The sequence below is a fragment of the Ruditapes philippinarum genome, unplaced genomic scaffold, assembly GCF_026571515.1.
Source record: "Ruditapes philippinarum isolate M1 unplaced genomic scaffold, ASM2657151v2 ctg2734_1_1_1_1, whole genome shotgun sequence".
Classification (NCBI taxonomy): Eukaryota; Metazoa; Mollusca; class Bivalvia; order Venerida; family Veneridae; genus Ruditapes; species Ruditapes philippinarum.
Window position 1 is genome coordinate 82,491 of NW_026855872.1, and position 17,348 is coordinate 99,838.

The following is a 17,348-nucleotide window of genomic DNA, read 5'->3' on the forward strand; positions in this document are numbered from 1 at the left end:
AATTAAAGTATCTATTTAGACAAATTTAAATGTAGTAAAAATTTAATGCTGTGTTCAGTAAAATAACGTATATAATATTCAAGACTAGTTTCTTTTTAATCTTTCTTATTTATTTTCAAACGGTATTACGAAGTAACATTTTAGAAGAAGAAGAGAAAAATATGGCATAGTTATGAGTCTTAGAAATTCAATGTATCTGTTCCAAATAGGTAAAAATTTGTTACGAACCTTGTAAAGTGGTCTTCAATTATAATAAAAAAGACACAAATTCAGTTTCATGTGAACAACTTCGTTTCTTTTGAAGATTAAGATTGCAATATGTTAACCAATAACTTTCTATGTTCAAAAAGGGCTATAATTATGTCAAAGTCCATGCAAAGATTTATGAGCTTTCAGTATGTTTTCGGAGAGATGAATTAAATCTTAATTGAATACCGTCAGAAGTTTTTCAAATTGATGTAACCAAAATTGTTTTTATGTTTAAAAAGCACCATTTTTGTTATCAAATTCAATACACGAGTTATGAGCTTGAGAAAATACCCGCCAATTATCATCCCGAAGACTTATATTAGGTTTCAAGTGAATATTTTCAGTAATTATGAAAAAATGGTGTTGCATTTTACCTTTAACAAACAATTTACTAGGTTCAACAAAGACCATAATTATGTCTAATTCATGTCATACTTATGGAATTCAACTTAAAATACACTGTGAGATTTATTTAAATTCATAAGCTATCAATATCAACTTTGGAGATAAAGACCATTTTAACATTTGGTATTTAACTTTTATCTTTGAAAACCTAAATGGTAGCCAAATGACTAGCTGAACTTTTTTGAATACATAAATGAACGTATCATCGGAATGGATGGAATCAGATAAATCTAAAGGTGATAATTGTGGAAATATTTCAAAGGAAAAAGAAACAAAAAGAACTTTATAACTGTTTTTCAAATTCAGTGATTTAAGATGTAAATTAAAATTAAAGGAATGGTTTATTTAGTTAAACTTCATATTTACCGTCACCGCCATTTGTATTTTTGCACGTGTCATTGTTGTCCCCGGAACAGCAACTAAACACCAGGCCTATGCTGTCACAATCTGAGGTTTTGACCCAGTTTGGTGAGAATAGACCAATAGTCTGGAGGATGAATGGCGGGATGAGGAATGTACAGATCAAACAGAAGTTTATTTCACGGTTTTGTTCAAATGTACCCATCTTTTGGCAAAAAGGCAACAGCTCTAAAATCAATTAATATTCAATGTCATATATGCTCTACAAATATGAAAAGAAAATTAATAAGGCTTCAAATAAATGATAAATGTAACATGATACATCTTCAGCTTCGTCTCATTTATATGTCATGATTACTGTACTTTATCTACATCACACCGTGTATAGTTTACTGGTAACTCGTGAACTGTGTGCGTTGATTATATACAGTGAAAGCTGTATGCCTTAAAATGCTTTACTATATGATCTAAAAATAGCTGCAATCTCATTGGTCCAAACTGTAGTCAACAGAACTTTTTATAAAATCAAATTCACTGGGTGTACTGTCCTAGGATGATAATTTGGTCTTAACGGTACATGGGAAAGTCCAAAACGGGGTTATCTGGATTATTATCCGATATCGTAAAAGTAAACACTTACAAATACTATATAGCATTATTCTTACAGTATCGTTTGCGTATTACCGTTATGGCTCTGTCGGTAGATCGAAATTATTTGTAACTTTTAGAGTTTTGTTCTCATAGGTTCGAACCCCAAGTAGTGCCATTTTTTTACCACAGGTTTTTCTTCTTGCTCTGTTTTCTATCATTATAATTATTCATTTATTTTCGTTTTCCTTTTTGTTTTCTTCTTATGATATATATTTTATAGTATATATTTATTTTTTATTTCTATTCTTTTTTCTTTTTGTATTTTTTGATCACAGTGAAATAAAATATTCGATCTGAGGTAAAAAAAAATGTACCAGTAGTCGAACTTCTGTCTGTACGGATAAACTCATTACTGACACGGTTGCTCTACCTACTGCGCTAACAAGACATATGTACATGTAGTTTTATTTTCATTTTTATAGATTGTGGCATTGATCTGCCTAACCTATTTTTCGCATTGTTATTGGTCTTTGTTATGTAAACAAAGGCTCAAGTTATCATCCTAGGACAGTAGTATCATATTAACTGGCTGAATTGGATTTTCCAAGTCTAAAAATAGATTGAGACTCATATTCAATGACCATACACCGTAGACTGTTAATTACGTGTGTTAATTAAAAAATAATTGTTGCGTTTTGTTCTTTATGGCATATTTCTCGATTGAAATATCATTACTTTACTGTTATACTTAAAGGCTAAACCGCATCGATGAGTATAAACTTGAATTACTTTTGTATGCGCAGCGTTCGCGTAGTCGTTGCACGCCTCGCACGTGCGTCTTTTTTCCCGCGCTTCAACGAGGCAAAATTTGTACATGTATATAAGGTTGTACTTTTTCGTGATTTTTTTTTAATTCTTAGCCTATTCATATAATAAAACAATTATTGACTAGTGAGCCATTGAATATGATGTGATATTCACCGGCAGAAAGTCATATTGACCTCGGCTATCGCCTCGGTCAATATGTCATCTGCCGGTGAATATCACATCATATTCAATGGCTCACTAGTCAATAATTGTATAATATATAGTCGTTTAGATTTAGTTTCATTGTAAGATGAACCTAATCATTTTCTTTATTGTTGCTAAGAATACCGCTTTCATTATTGTACTGATAGAGGAGAGAGTGTTCAAATATTTAACCAAAGGAGAATTTTTAATATAAGAAAATAAAACATAATATAGCCTACAAACAAATACATTATCTGGTACATATAGACACTCTGTGGGATAACCTTTAAGACATTTTACAACAAATGTAGGAAATTGACAAATGGATCCTGGTCATATTGAAAATTTTGAACTTTAACCTTCAAGCGAGATCAAATTATAACCCCAGCTCAAAATTCGGCTTTTAAAAATTTTGAATTTCGATCTTTTAGCCTTCTCGAAATTGACCTCGAGTTCAAAATAAGACATTTTGTAAGTTTGTAATTTAGATCTTCGAGCCAGCTCGAAATTCAACCCTAGCCCGAACTTTGTTTTTTTTTTTTTTTTATTTTGAAAATTATTAATTTTGAACTTCGGGCCACCTCGAAATTCTACTCCAGCTCGAAATTCGACTTTTGAAAATTTTAAATTTCGATTTTCGAGCTAGCACTAAATTCAACTCCAGCTCAAAATTCGAATTTGGAAAATTTTGAATTTTGATCTTCGAGCTCGTTTTAAATTAAATCCAGTTCGAAATGCGACTTTTCAAAATTCTGAACTTACATCTTTACGTGACCTCAAAATTTAACTCCAGCTCAAAATCTTCTATTAAAATTTTAAATTTCGATTTTCGAGCCGGCTCGAAATTCAACTCCAGCTCGAAATTCGACTTTTTCAAATTTTGACATTCGATCTTCGAGCCAGCTCGAAATTTAACCCCAGCTTGAATTTGTGCTTTTGCAAATTTTGAAAAGCTTAAAGATCAAAATTCAAAATTTGCAAGAGCTAGCTCGAATTTCAACTCCAGCTCGAAATTCGGCTGAAGCTTATTTTTAATTTCAATCTTCGAGTTAGCTCGAAGTTCAACCGTGGCTCGAAATTCAGCTTTTGTTTACTTTGATTTTCCGGAGTTCCGTGCAAGCTCAAAATTCATGATAAACTGAATTTCAATTTTCGATTGCAATGCTTACTTTTCGATACTGGAGAGTGACTATATTGATAATGTCAGACGCGGTAGTGTAATCATTGGTATTGAAAAGAGATTGTTGTAGCATTCGTATTAATAGTTATAGAAATGATAGCGTTGTTGATTTTGATGTAAATGTTGGTAGTGATAGTTAAGTGACAGAGGTGGTAGTGTTTGTAGTGAGAGTGTTAATATTGTGGCAATAGTGGTAGTGGTGATAGTAGTAGTAGTAATGGTAGTAGCGATAGTAGTGGTAGTAGTGGTAGTAGCGGTAGTAGTTGTAGTTGTGGTAGTAGTTGTAGTAGAAATAGTAGTGGTTGTAGCGTTCAGTAGTGGTAGTAGCGGTAGTAGTGATAGTAGTAATAGTAGTGGTAGTTGTGTGGTGGTTGTTGTAGCGGTAGTAGTAGCAGTAGCTGTAGCCGTAGCCTTCGTTCTATGTTCGGGATCAATTGACACGGAAATTTCGCAATCGCCTGAGAATCTGCCGGGAACACCTGGATTACTAATCCGATGCTCTCGGACTTACATTCACTTAATGTATTGTTTGTTTTTGTTTTTTATGAAGGAGAGTCAATCTGTCTTTATATACGAGGGGTTATCCAAAAATTCGTGGACATTCTTTCTTGCGTAAAATATATTAAAGATATTGATTTGAAATTCTGACACTGTTTTAAAGAATTAATAACAAATAAACACAGAAAAAAATCATGTAAGTAGCTTCTTATATTACAACAATATTTAATTTTACATAAACACATGTCGGCGACAGCGGCGCACTCCAAAAAGTTATTGACGTCAACGTCATAATAACGTACAACTTGCTTCAACGTTACACGGTCAATGACCGTTACTGCTTCTCAAATTAATGTCCATCACTAAATCTCTTATGCCACTTAAACACTAATGATAGTGAAATTTTATGTTCTCTGTTCGCCTGCTGATTTTTTAAAATGTTTTTGTAGGTGTTTATGATCGCGCGATTTTCTTATTTCTATATTATTTCTTATATCAAATGGTTTCAAAGATTTGCATTTTTGTCTGTTTCTGAAAAATGACAAATTGTAAATATAATTACCTCTACTGTATCCAACACTTCACACTATAATAAAGAAATGTGCGTTTTTCTTAAAATGATAATAAAATCAATACAAATGACAATGATCAGTTTATATAAGGGCTTTATATAAACTTGGCAATAGCCTTTTGAATGTATGTCATCTATTCAAAAAATCATCTTAAACGTTCTTTAATCTACCGCTATTATATTTGTAATCTAATATAATTTATAATATTTGAATATTCTTTTATAACAGATTTATACGGAAGTCCTGAATGGCCATTTATCATCTATTACATACTGATCATTTTTGACCTACTATTTATAGCGTACTACTTACATTTTGTCACTTATTACTTATGTCCACTTTTGGTTTTTCATTATATTGTAGAGTTTTACCATTCCACAATTTTTAATCCTTTACCTGCTAAAACCTCAAGTGATAAGCATTTGCCATGATCAGTGTAAGATAGGAATATATTACACCAAGTGAGCACCAAAAGGTATAGCTATCTATTTCACAAATGGCTCAGCCGAGAGTGAAATATGAACGTTTGGTGTTAGCGAGGTGAAACTAAACAATTTTTTTATTGCATGTAATGAAACGTATAAAAAGACATGTTAACCTCATACTTAATAAAATGCGCGCCAAATAATAATACAACGTGACGTCATTTACGACGTTACGTCATTAAGATGGTGTCCAGTACTGTGCACGGTATCTCACTGAAACAATGAAACAATGTAACGGGATTAAATTCAAATTCTAACACTATCGGATTTTTTTGGATTTAGCTCAATACAGGATTGGAGCAGTACCTCTAGACGCTTGCAGAAATCATGATCACAAAATAGACAAATATCGTTTTTTTCGCCGATTTTTACATTTTTCATTCATTATCATACTTAAATCGGTGTGAAAAGATGAATTAGACCTATTTCAGTTCATTCCGTTGGGTAAAAAGGCAAGATTTTAGCATTTTATGATTCAAGCGCCTTGCCCGGTATATACCGGAATACGGTATTTAGTGCGGTGCTCCAATCCTTCTTTTAGTCTCACTCGATTTTTTTCTATATAGACAAAGAAGGCCGGAAGCGTGCCTTACTCTACAACAATGCACTCGCCGTTCTTATTATCTCCCTGTGTATTTTCACATTGAAGGCGCCATTTTGTTTAAAAAATCTGATAAATTAAAACAATTTTTGGCGAATTTTGTTGTGAAAACTATCTAGAATGAAAGAAAATGGTCTAACTAAGAAAATTAATCCGAACACCAATATCTTTAATTCAGTCGTTAACGCTGTACAGACGTTTAAAGTGTTGTTTACGTGACGTCACAATGTAGCGCCAAACAGCACGTCCAAAACAATCAAATCAAGTACGATATTTTAATGTCGCAAACGAGTTCAGTTTTACATTTATTTCACTTTTAATAATTTGTATTTCGCTTGGAAAATTATAAACTGAAATAAATAAACAAACAAAGTTGTATCAACGTTTTCAAAATTCGTTATTTTCAAAATGTTTCTACACACGGTAGATTTAACGACAGTTTTTTTTCAACCCACTGGACTGGCCTTTAAAGAACGTTTCTATTGGAATCTCTGAGGCGAAAACAAATTCAACCACCAAACATAAAGTCCAACGTTATGATAATAATTATATTTTTTCTTGACGTGTTAGAATGGAAATAGATATCAATTCTTCGTGCATTATTGTATAATAATGCACCTTTTTCGTTCAAATGCTTTGTAATTAATGACTCAGGCCTATCGGCCTTCGTGATTATATTACTACGCATTTGAACTCAAACCGTGCATTATTCTACAACAATGCACTCAGAATTGATATCTATTTCCTAAACAATGAAACATATAAAATAGATATTTTCACTTTTTCAAAAAGTGAAAATATCAGTTTGATATTTCACTGATATCTCTATAAAACACCAACAAGCTTGTAATAAAAAGCCGTAGCAATTTGCTTATTTATCAAAGGCAAGACTGTATAAAGTAAGCAGCACTTTTTTTCTTTTCTTTTTTCGTTTTTTTTTTTTTTTTTTCAATTTTTTTTAAATCTCTTGACAGCCAAAAACTTGTAGAAAAATAGAACCTGTTCTAATTTTCTTGCAGAAATTGTCTTCATGGGTGTTACATAATAACCATAAAAAACATTCAAGTAGCGTGTCTACATTATCCAATACAAGAGAATATGATACTTGCATTCAATATTGGATAGGTGTAGACGGGGCCTAAAGTAAACACCCTACTTAAATCATTTTAATGAGAAATTACGAGACATCCATAAAGATAATTCCTTGCGAGCAAATTAGAACATACTAAATGTAACTTGTAAAGAACAGGCTCAGTTTTCTAGATTTAAGCTTTGTAATGTGAAAAACTACATTGATGCATAAATGACATGATTTTTTTTGTTTCGCATTTGGCCGATAGTTTCACTTTATTAACTCCATATTGAGATTAATTGTAGATCTCATTGGTAATTAGTTTAAATGTATATGTAAAAGTCGGTCCAGAATGTATAAAACAAGTTGCCATATATCTGAACAAGCAAATACTACGTTTGGTGTTAACATACTTAGTAGAGGATATCTGTTTGTTTGTGTGTAAGATGAAATTTGATTTCATCGAGTGGGCTTTAAAAACAGTATTCTCATGAGTGGCCTAGCCACAAGATAAAATAAAATTACATCTTACACAACAAACAAACAAATTTTCTTTTTATTTTATGCTTAAAAACAAGTTAAAACGAAATTGTAGAACACAATATTAACGTTAATATTAAAATCTGTTTGAGAGCCCCAGTAAGTCGGAATTTCTCATTAAATACAAGAAATCTTGAGCTGAAAAATAAGTTCGACAATTAACGTTAAATGACGGTGATATTATTCATTTTATTAAAAAGATATGAATGATCGCTTGTTTTAATAATAAAAACAAACTATTCAGTCCAACCATCCATCCATAGTTCTGTTACTTACTGCGAATTTATATTAGACCTGGCTTTGTTAAATGTAAGCGGCATCCATTTTTTAAAGTTGTGTATTTGAAATTTGATAACACATTTGTGCTGGGACAATTTTGATCTAAATAAAAAAAAACTCAATCAGGATCAGGAAAAAGCCATACTACACATGGAATTTGTCATTCAAGAAAGAGAAAAGCCGTTAGATGATGACGATGACGACACTGCAAGAGAACAAACATCCACTAATATATCCAACTATACAGGCGACTAAGGCGCACACTGTTAAATACCGTCCTGAGGAATTGACTGAATGTTTTATTACTGAGAAATCAGAACCAATAGAATCAATACTTCAAAAGTTTCGACAAAGGAAATGTTTAGGATTTTGATATTTCATATGACTTTCTCTGGTTCATGTGTCGGCGACTGCTAGAACATGGCAAGAAAATTGTTCCAAATTGGGCTGGCTGGATCTCTCTTACCTCTGAGTTGCAAGATCAAACACCCTCTACAGTAGAGTTCATGCCATCTGTTAATTCCCAAATTACAAAAAATGCCATTGTTCAGAAAATTCTAACATTTTCTCAAAGTGTTTCAAGGCTGTAAATCAACAGTACACATTTGTGACCTTTAATTTGACTGCTTCTTAAAAGGAGTGTTCTATAGTATGGAAAAAGTCACGAAACTCAAAGAATCAATAACTTACTTTATGGATCCATTTGCAACAGATAATAGGGATGTGTTGTTCTGTTTAAGTTCAGGGTCTCCTGCAGCAAAAGAGTCTGATTGATGCCGACCGAAATGGACTTGAAGCACACAAGAAGGCCGTTACAGAACGTTGTTGATAAAACTATTAGTTTTTTATGCTCCACTGAAGAAGCAAAACTTAAAAACCTTTGCCGATACAAAGAAAGTTAAGAAAGTGACATCATCTCAGAATTGTCAACTGTCAAAGACCGCTCGCAATGTCTTCGGTCAGCTTATCATGTTAACAGAAGAATATGACATTAGCCTTGACAAGACACTTACATACCCGCTTGGTCTCTAGCTACAGCAGATGGCTTGCAAATAAATACTGACAAGGCAAAACTAATGCATTGCCTCAAAGGCAATTATACAAACGAACAGAGGCCAGGTAACAAAAACATAACATATATACATGTATATATTATTATGCATTAAAATTTTTGATTTTATTTTTATTATTCATTTTTATTCAAATTTTATTTTTGCTTTTATTTCTTAAGGTACGCTTTAATGTCGGTAATATGTTATAACAGAATGCATAAGAACAAATACAGATAGGAAGATCTAAGTTAACCAATCTACGGTAATCGCTTTAACAAGATAATTAATCCTATTTCAGACCTTTCGATAGTAAATGTTACAAAAGAAAATTTTAACACTATCAGTAACCATAAGCTGATTTGTTCATGAACTTACAGGGTTTCAGTTAATACTTTTATTAACATGTAAACATTGTTTCATTGGGTGATTCCAAATTTCATTACACCGAAATTAAAATTGATTGGTTAAAATTACCTAAGGGAATTAAGGGTCACATGATGTACAGTAAAATTGATTGGTCTATTATTGTTATGGAAGTTGTTGTTCTAAAGTCCTTTTTCCTCTGAAGAGCCATAGATTGCTATATACTCTGGATTGAAATAGTTTTAAAAATAGTTTGAAATAAATTGAGGAAAAAGGAGTCTTTTTGTATTTTAGGTAAGTCAAATATTTTAAGTTAATGTTAAGAGAGTGTTGTACTTTGTAATTTTTGGGTGTTATAACTTATGTTCTGACTTAAATGTATATGTAATTGTTTTAACTACATGTAGAAGTTATTCAATATATTTTCTTTCTTAGATAATAACTTAGATTTGTCATTTGGTAGCACTTGGCGTAAGTGTTTTAACTTTTCGTTCAACTTAGTCGTTTCGTTTTATTTGGACCATTGGCAAATAAATTTAATAGAAAAGATAAACATGGCCGCTTTCTGTCAGTAGTGAATTTATTTCCTGAAATTTTATACTTGTTTATTATTTGGTGAGAACTTAAGTTTTAATCTTTATTATATGTTAGTAAAGGCAAGATGATAAAATTGGGAATTGAAAGAACATGTAATAGATTTATGAAATCAATCATCTTTTGTTTTAATATAATCAAGTTAAAAAATGGCATGTTGAATGAAAATTATTTAATTCTACTTTCACTTGGGGTTTAGTAATTTGTATGTGTAATTATAATTCTATTATAATTTCAATCTTTAATATCTGTTTATGTTATTCTATATATGGACATATAGATTGTATGACTCTGGATTGAAATAGTTTAAAAAATAGTTTGAAAATAAATTGAGGAAAAAGGACATCTTTTTGTATTTTAGTTGTACAAGAATTCCCCTAGTACCAAAGCAGAACAATATGATGGAAATGCCCTACTTCAAGCACTCGTTAGTCTCTCTTCACCCTGCGGCTGAAAATGATGAGAAAACAATACTTGTATCATCTCCTGATACTGATGTTTTTGTATTTCTTCTAAGGTATGCACAGTCTATCAACAGTTTTATACTTTTTGACACTGGTGTGGCTAATCATAGAAGATTGTTGAAAGTAAATGAAATCATTGAAAGAATAGGAGAAATTTTGTGCAAAGCATTGACTGGGCTATATAGTTTCACCGGATGTTTCACCACGAGCGCTTTTGTGCCGAGGGGGGATTAAAGCCTTAAACGTTTAAAAAAACATCCTGAATATATACCAGTATTCAAGAGAATTGGCAAGTGAGTTGATTTTCAAGAATATTTTAAAATTCTAGAACAGTTTGTTTGCATTCTATGCGGGAAAGACAAATATAGTGACATAAATAAGTTGCGCCTTGATATTTTCTGGCAAAAGTTTAGACATAATTACAAATACTGATGGTATTTTAGTCTAATACCACCATGTCGTTCCACATTAAAGATTCATATTATTAGATCAAATTACCAAGCATTTATTTAACAAAATGCCTTTTGTCAATGCCAAACTATTCCAAGTCCTGATGGATATGGGTGGAATACCGATACCACCGGAGGTCTCACTTATACCTGGACAGAGGGAAATAAATCGCCACCAGAATTAATTCACATCATAGCTGATAAAAAAAATAGCGGTGAAGTGTTAGAAGATAATGAAAATGAAGAAGATGATCTAGTGGAAATTGAAGTGGAAAACTATATTGATGTCATTTTCGAAGAAGACTTCGAGTGATAATTGATATGTCACTAAAAGCAGTATTGTAAATCATTGGGAAAAGGGCATAATTTATATTTTTATAGCGTTATAATTAAACCAAATTGAACATCAGTAAGTCTTTTTAACTTCTATAAAATGAAAATAAGATTACAAGAAAATGACGGCCATTTTGAATTTGGCGGATTTTTTTTAAAAAAAGAAACATCAATAAATTATGAAGGAAATCATTTTAGAGACCTTGTCTATGATTCAAAACAAAAACCGACCTCATAACAATTCATTTGGTTAAATAATAAATAGTTATTTCATTTAGGCTTTTTATAAGGAAATTGTGACAAGGACAGGTAATTCACATTGGCCTGTTTCTTCATGGTAAACGTTTCAGTTTAACAACAAGTTGCAAATGTCTTCCTATATATTTATCTTTAAAACTACATTGGTCTCATAAATATATATATATTCTTCATACATCATATCACGAATGCAATTTCACATATAGATATATTTACTATAACTTTAGTTATGATCTGGTTCAATTTGTTTTTGGTTCGAATATAATTGAGGACAGAATAAGGCATATTCGTATGTTCCTTTTGAGAACATTATATCGCCTATAACTGAACGATATCTAGTGTGAACATAAAAATGTAAAAGAAGAAAGTGCACACTATTAGAAAATGAGAATAACATGTACATAAATATTATTAGATTAAAGAAGTGTGCACTAAAGGTATTAGGTTGAGGTTGTGTACACTAAAAGTATTAGTTTTAGGAATTGTGCACTCAAAGTATTAGGTTAACAAAAGTGTACATTAAAATTATTAGGTAAAAGATGTGTACACTAAAAGTATTAGGTTTAGAAAGTGTGCAGCTAAAGTATTAGTTTTAGACAATGTAAACTAAAAGTATTAGATTAAGAAAGTGAACACTAAAAGTGTACGGTTAAGAAAATGTACACTGAAAGTATTAAGTAAAGAATGTTTACACTAAAAGTTTAAGGTTTAGGAAGTGAACACTTCAAGAATTAGGTTTAGGAAGTGTGCACTAAAAGTATTAGGTTAAGGAAGTGTACATTAAAAGTATAAGGTTAAGGATGTGTTCATTAAAAGTATTAGATTATAGAAGTGTACACTTAAGGTATAAGGCTAGGAAAATGTACACTAAAAGTAATTGTGAAGGATGTGTACACTTAAAGTATATGGTAAAGGATATTCTCTCTAAAGGTAAAAGGTTAAGGACGTGTACAATAAAAGTATAAGGCTAAGAAAATGCACACGAAAAGTATTATGAAAAAAAAGTGGACACAAAAAGAATTAGATTAAGGAAGTGTACACTTAAAGTATGAGATTAAAGAAGTGTACACTAAAGGTATTAGGCTAAGGAAATGTACACTAATAGGATTTGTGAAGGATGAATACCTTAAAGTATAAGTGAAGCATGTGAACACTAAAAGTATTAGGCTAATTAAGTGTACACTTAATTTATTTATGAAGGATGTGTACACTAAAAGTATTAGGTAAAGGACGTGTACACTAAAAGTATTAGGTTACGGAAGTGTACACTAAAAGGTTAAGGCTAAAACTAGTACACAAAAAATTTATGTTCAGAAGTGTATAAGGCTAGGGAAATGTACTCTTAAAGTATTAGGCTAAGGCAGTGTACACTAAATATATAAGGTTAAAGAAGTGTACATTAAATGAATTAGGCTATGGAAATATACACAACCAGTTTAGGTGTAGGATGTATACACTTCAAGTTTTAGTGAAGAGTGTGTACACTAAAAGTATTAGGCCTAGGAAGTGTACACTAAAGTATTTGTGAAGGATGTATACACTAAAACTATTAGGTCAAGGATGTGTACTCTAAATTATTAGTTTAAGGAAGTGTAAACTATAGGTATAAGGCTAAGAAAATATACACCAAAAGTATAATGTTAAGAAGTGTACAAAAAAGTGTTAGGTTAAGGAAGTGAACACCGAAAGTATATGGCTTTGGAAGTGTACACTAAAAGGTTGATGTTTTGGAAGTGTGCAATATAAGTATAAGGTTAAGATAGTGTACAATAAAGGTATAGGCTAGGGAAATGTACACTAAAAGTATAAGGTTAGGGAAATGTGCACTTAAAGTATTAGGTTAATGATGTTTATATTTTAGTTTTAGGTTAAGGATGTGTGCACTAAAATTTTAAAGTCAATAAAAGTTTTAGATTTAGAAAGAGTACACTAAAAGTAGTAGGTTTAGGAAGTGTTCACTTAAGGTGTTAGGTTTGAGAAATATACACTAAAATTATTAGGCTAAGGAACTGTAGACTAAAAGTTTTAGGCCAAAGAAGTGTACACTATAGGTATTATGTTAAAGAACTGTACACTAAAAGTATTAGGTTAAGGAAGTGTAGACTGAATGTTTAAGGCTAAGGAAGTGTACACTCAAAGTATTACTGGGGATGTGTTAGGTTAAAGAAGTGTACACTAAATGTATAATGCTATTGGAAATGTACATTGAAAATATTTTTGAAGGAAGTGCACAGCATATACACAGTTTGTAATATCACAACAATATCATAACAAGTTTATTAAATGATAATGCGGTACTAGTATGTATAGAAAGTTAATCAATCCCTCTAACCGCACCCCACCCACCACTATGCAACATATGTACCCTGTCATTAAAATTAGAAATCAGTCGAAGTTGTAAAAAAGAAGCATTTTTGTTGTTGATCGCTTTATGTACTTTCATAGATAAAGAAAAACACATGAAGAATATTCTTTTTTATCTTGCTAACATATAACTATATTTTGTATATAGACAGTGACTAATATTTGAGATACTTAAATGATTATATTTTGTATGATGATGTACTTTGAACAAATGTTGAATAAACTTTGTTTTTGTTCTGTTTCATGGACACAAAATAAGATGAAGAAATTTTTCAACAAGGACGACATTAACGCAATAACTTTAATAAATTAAACCACATTCAATAGAACAACATGTTACATTTCAACAAAGAAACAAATATTGAAATATGATAAATACTTAAGTAAATAAACGATTATATATAGCATTCAAAGGTAAACTGAGTTAGAATTAGAATGTTTAAATATGAAAAATGAAAATGCTAAGCATGTGAAAAGTGTGTACATGTATATAACATTTTACGTGTATATTAAAAGCTATATATTTTTTATTTTATTTTTTATTCATTTATTTTATTGAATTTTTGAAGAAGAATAGTGTCAAAATATCTGTATGAAAGAAATGTTTGTATAATTCCTCAAGAGGAACGACGCATAGCTAATTGTAAAAATCATACCTAGAACATCAGCATAATATTTTCTTCTAGAGTTTGCATACAGTATTCATGCGTGTTAAAAAATAGAGACATGCAATCAGACAATGGACACAGTTTGTGGATTGAATTTTTAACTAATGAAATTGCAGCAATGGAATATGAACATACATCAATACATATACATGTAGTCCAAGTAATTTTGTAAAAGTAAACAATCAATGTAATGCCTGAACATAATTTTAAATGTATGCAGATGAGAGAAATATATAAGCACATCTTTGCTTTTAAGCACTAAAGTGTGTGCTGATTTTTAAACGAATAAAGAATATCTAAGAAAATCATGCATTGAATTGACAGATATATAATCATAATTTTTTCCCTTTGTTTCAAAGACTTTTTCCTCAGTAACATACGCTATTTAAATTTAACAACAGCAATTATGCTATGTCTTCACTAATGTAGTGTTAAGCTCTTTTGACACGTTGTAAATATAAATTCTAACATCCAATGCCTCTTTTTAGTATATTTCCAGTTAATCAAAGCATCCCGTATAAAACATGTGTACCCAGAACAGGATCGTGGCTATAAGAGCGAACGTAACCCCACCGATTGCACAATAGAAAGACCACATCATCGTGGTGTTGTTCGGGTTCGACGCCGCGTACAGGGCAAACAGTCCAAACCCACCAGCGAACGCTAAAACTGAAAAATAGGCAACAAGAACAAAATATCAGTCGCTATTTAGATTGCGTGAAATATTATATCTGAATACACTATTTTTGTACATTTTTAGTTCACTTTGAACAATTATACAGATCGTGTTCCTTCGTAACATATCCTCTTTAGTGACTCAGTTTGCATCAGAAATGCTATCATTTTTATTTTATCTTGTTACAGTTTCCAAACCAATACTCATTTGCCATACAGATGGACAGTTTTTGTTTTGTTTGTAATTGGTATAATTATACATGCAGTAAATTAGTATTATGTATGGAAGTCAAAATACTACTTTGTTTACATTTTGCTACCTTTACGACACGTCTTACATGCTCTAAATCCACTATCAAAACATTATTAAACATAAGTTTGACATTTCTAAAGAATCTGATATGTATAGATTTCTGAGGCATAATGTACCTTTAATTATGATCCCAATTTCTTCACGCATTTTATTCATTTTTAAACAATTACTCAATTTAAACTCATGCAGAACAACATTGTATGTATATATTTGTCTGCGACCTTTATAACCCGAGTTCATTATTTAAAAAAGTTGATGTAAATTATAATTCAACATAAATATTTAATAAGAATCTTACATCCAAATAACATGATCACTCCAATCGTTACTGCACACGCTATTTTGCTAAAATTGATTTTCCGATGACATGGGTAACAAACCAGGGTCAACAGGGATAACAAAAGAATAGCCTCGCCGGCAAAGAGCAACGGTACCCCTAACGTCCAAGTGGTCTTCACTGAAAATATAAAACGTAATTCTTTGTGGTTATGTCTTTAGTGTCGGGCATTGTGAATACAGCCTGACCCATAATATGACAAACTATCTCAGGGGCAGACTGTTGGCATATTTCTACAACTATTCGATGTTCTACTTACAAAATACAAAGTGCAAAAGAGATGAATTATGCCGATTTTTTTTCGTTATCTACTTTTTGGTTCGATCCTCGAGCGAGGCATTATTTCGCTGTTACGAATGATCTTGGACACCCAGTCAATTAGATTAGTTATTTGTCTCTCACTGCTGATTCAGAAATCATGTGGGATTAGTAGTCGGTCACATTGGTAGACATTGGTAATTACTGGTTAGTTATCTGGGAAAGTCGGATAGACGGATCGTCCTTAAAGCTGCGTAATAAACCTGAAAAGCAACAAACAAATGACGAACAATATATATCATAGAAATCTACAAAGGGTTTTAAATATAAAGACTCATTTGCATTCATTCTTTATGATAATGGTTGGCAATGTTTGAAGATATTATAAAAGTGTTATTTGACAAAGCTTCGAAATCGTGCCACAGTGAAAACTTTGCAGTTATGAAGTATCTTTGTTCTCCACGGCCGAGTCCGACTGGACAAGAAACAAACTTACATTTATCTGTGTTGTCCTCGTCATAAAATTTCGAGACAGACTGGCAGATTTGTGTCCAGTTGTCACACCGTTGAAACAGCCCAACATAGTAGTGTTGAATATTGAACCAGTAGCCCGTTCCCATACCAATCCCGGCCGCTATCTAATGTATTGATATTGAATGAAATATTACATTACATTTTATTACATTACATTGCATTGCAATTGCAAAATTTTATTTCATTACATTAGTTTGTTGATCAGTGATTCACAAAAGCGGAGGTTTATATAAAGCACATCCAAATAGCAAACCCATTTCAATTGAAAATATTTGCCTCGAATAAATTATGCGGATTTTTGTCCCTAATATTGACACACATTACGACAATTTTGAAGTCTTGGGCGCTGCCGGAAACGGAAACAATGTTACCGTAAACAAAGGTCACGTGATCATCCACCCTGATAGTCATAATGAAATCACACCATTTACAAATAAAATTATTGCAATGTAAGGATAACGGCATTTAATCTTGAGGATCATCATTGTCTCTTACAATCACTTACAAGATATGCTGTGATGCCACTCTCAAACACATACATTATTTCGTTGTCTGAACCATTGCACAAGATTTAAACAATATGAAGTATTCTTTGTTAAACATTTTAAATGAGTTTTATAAAGTGTATATTGTCGAAGCATAGAATAGCAGATTTTTTTCACTCTGAGGTCTTCCTTCACCTGTAAACCTGGAAATTCTCCATATGGCCTTAACAGTGTCGGCGTTATTCAACACCTAAACCACAACAATATCAACAACATTAACAACAAATTTATTAGATGTTAAGGTAATACATACCAAGGCAATTGGTAGGAAAAAAGCTGCCCGTCATACCAAGGTTCA

The 17,348-nt window shown here is 31.7% G+C and overlaps 1 protein-coding gene across 1 annotated transcript; it reads right to left on the bottom strand.

Annotated features, from left to right (window-relative positions):
• Nucleotides 1-14,685: 14,685 nt before the first annotated feature.
• Nucleotides 14,686-17,326, bottom strand: LOC132744672 (uncharacterized; the record flags this gene model as incomplete). The annotated part of the gene is given in 4 exon segments (XM_060733432.1): nucleotides 14,686-15,057; nucleotides 15,675-15,833; nucleotides 16,468-16,609; nucleotides 17,304-17,326. Coding segments are annotated over 4 exon segments (494 nt in total), but the record flags the coding sequence as incomplete, so codon positions are not given.
• Nucleotides 17,327-17,348: the final 22 nt, after the last annotated feature.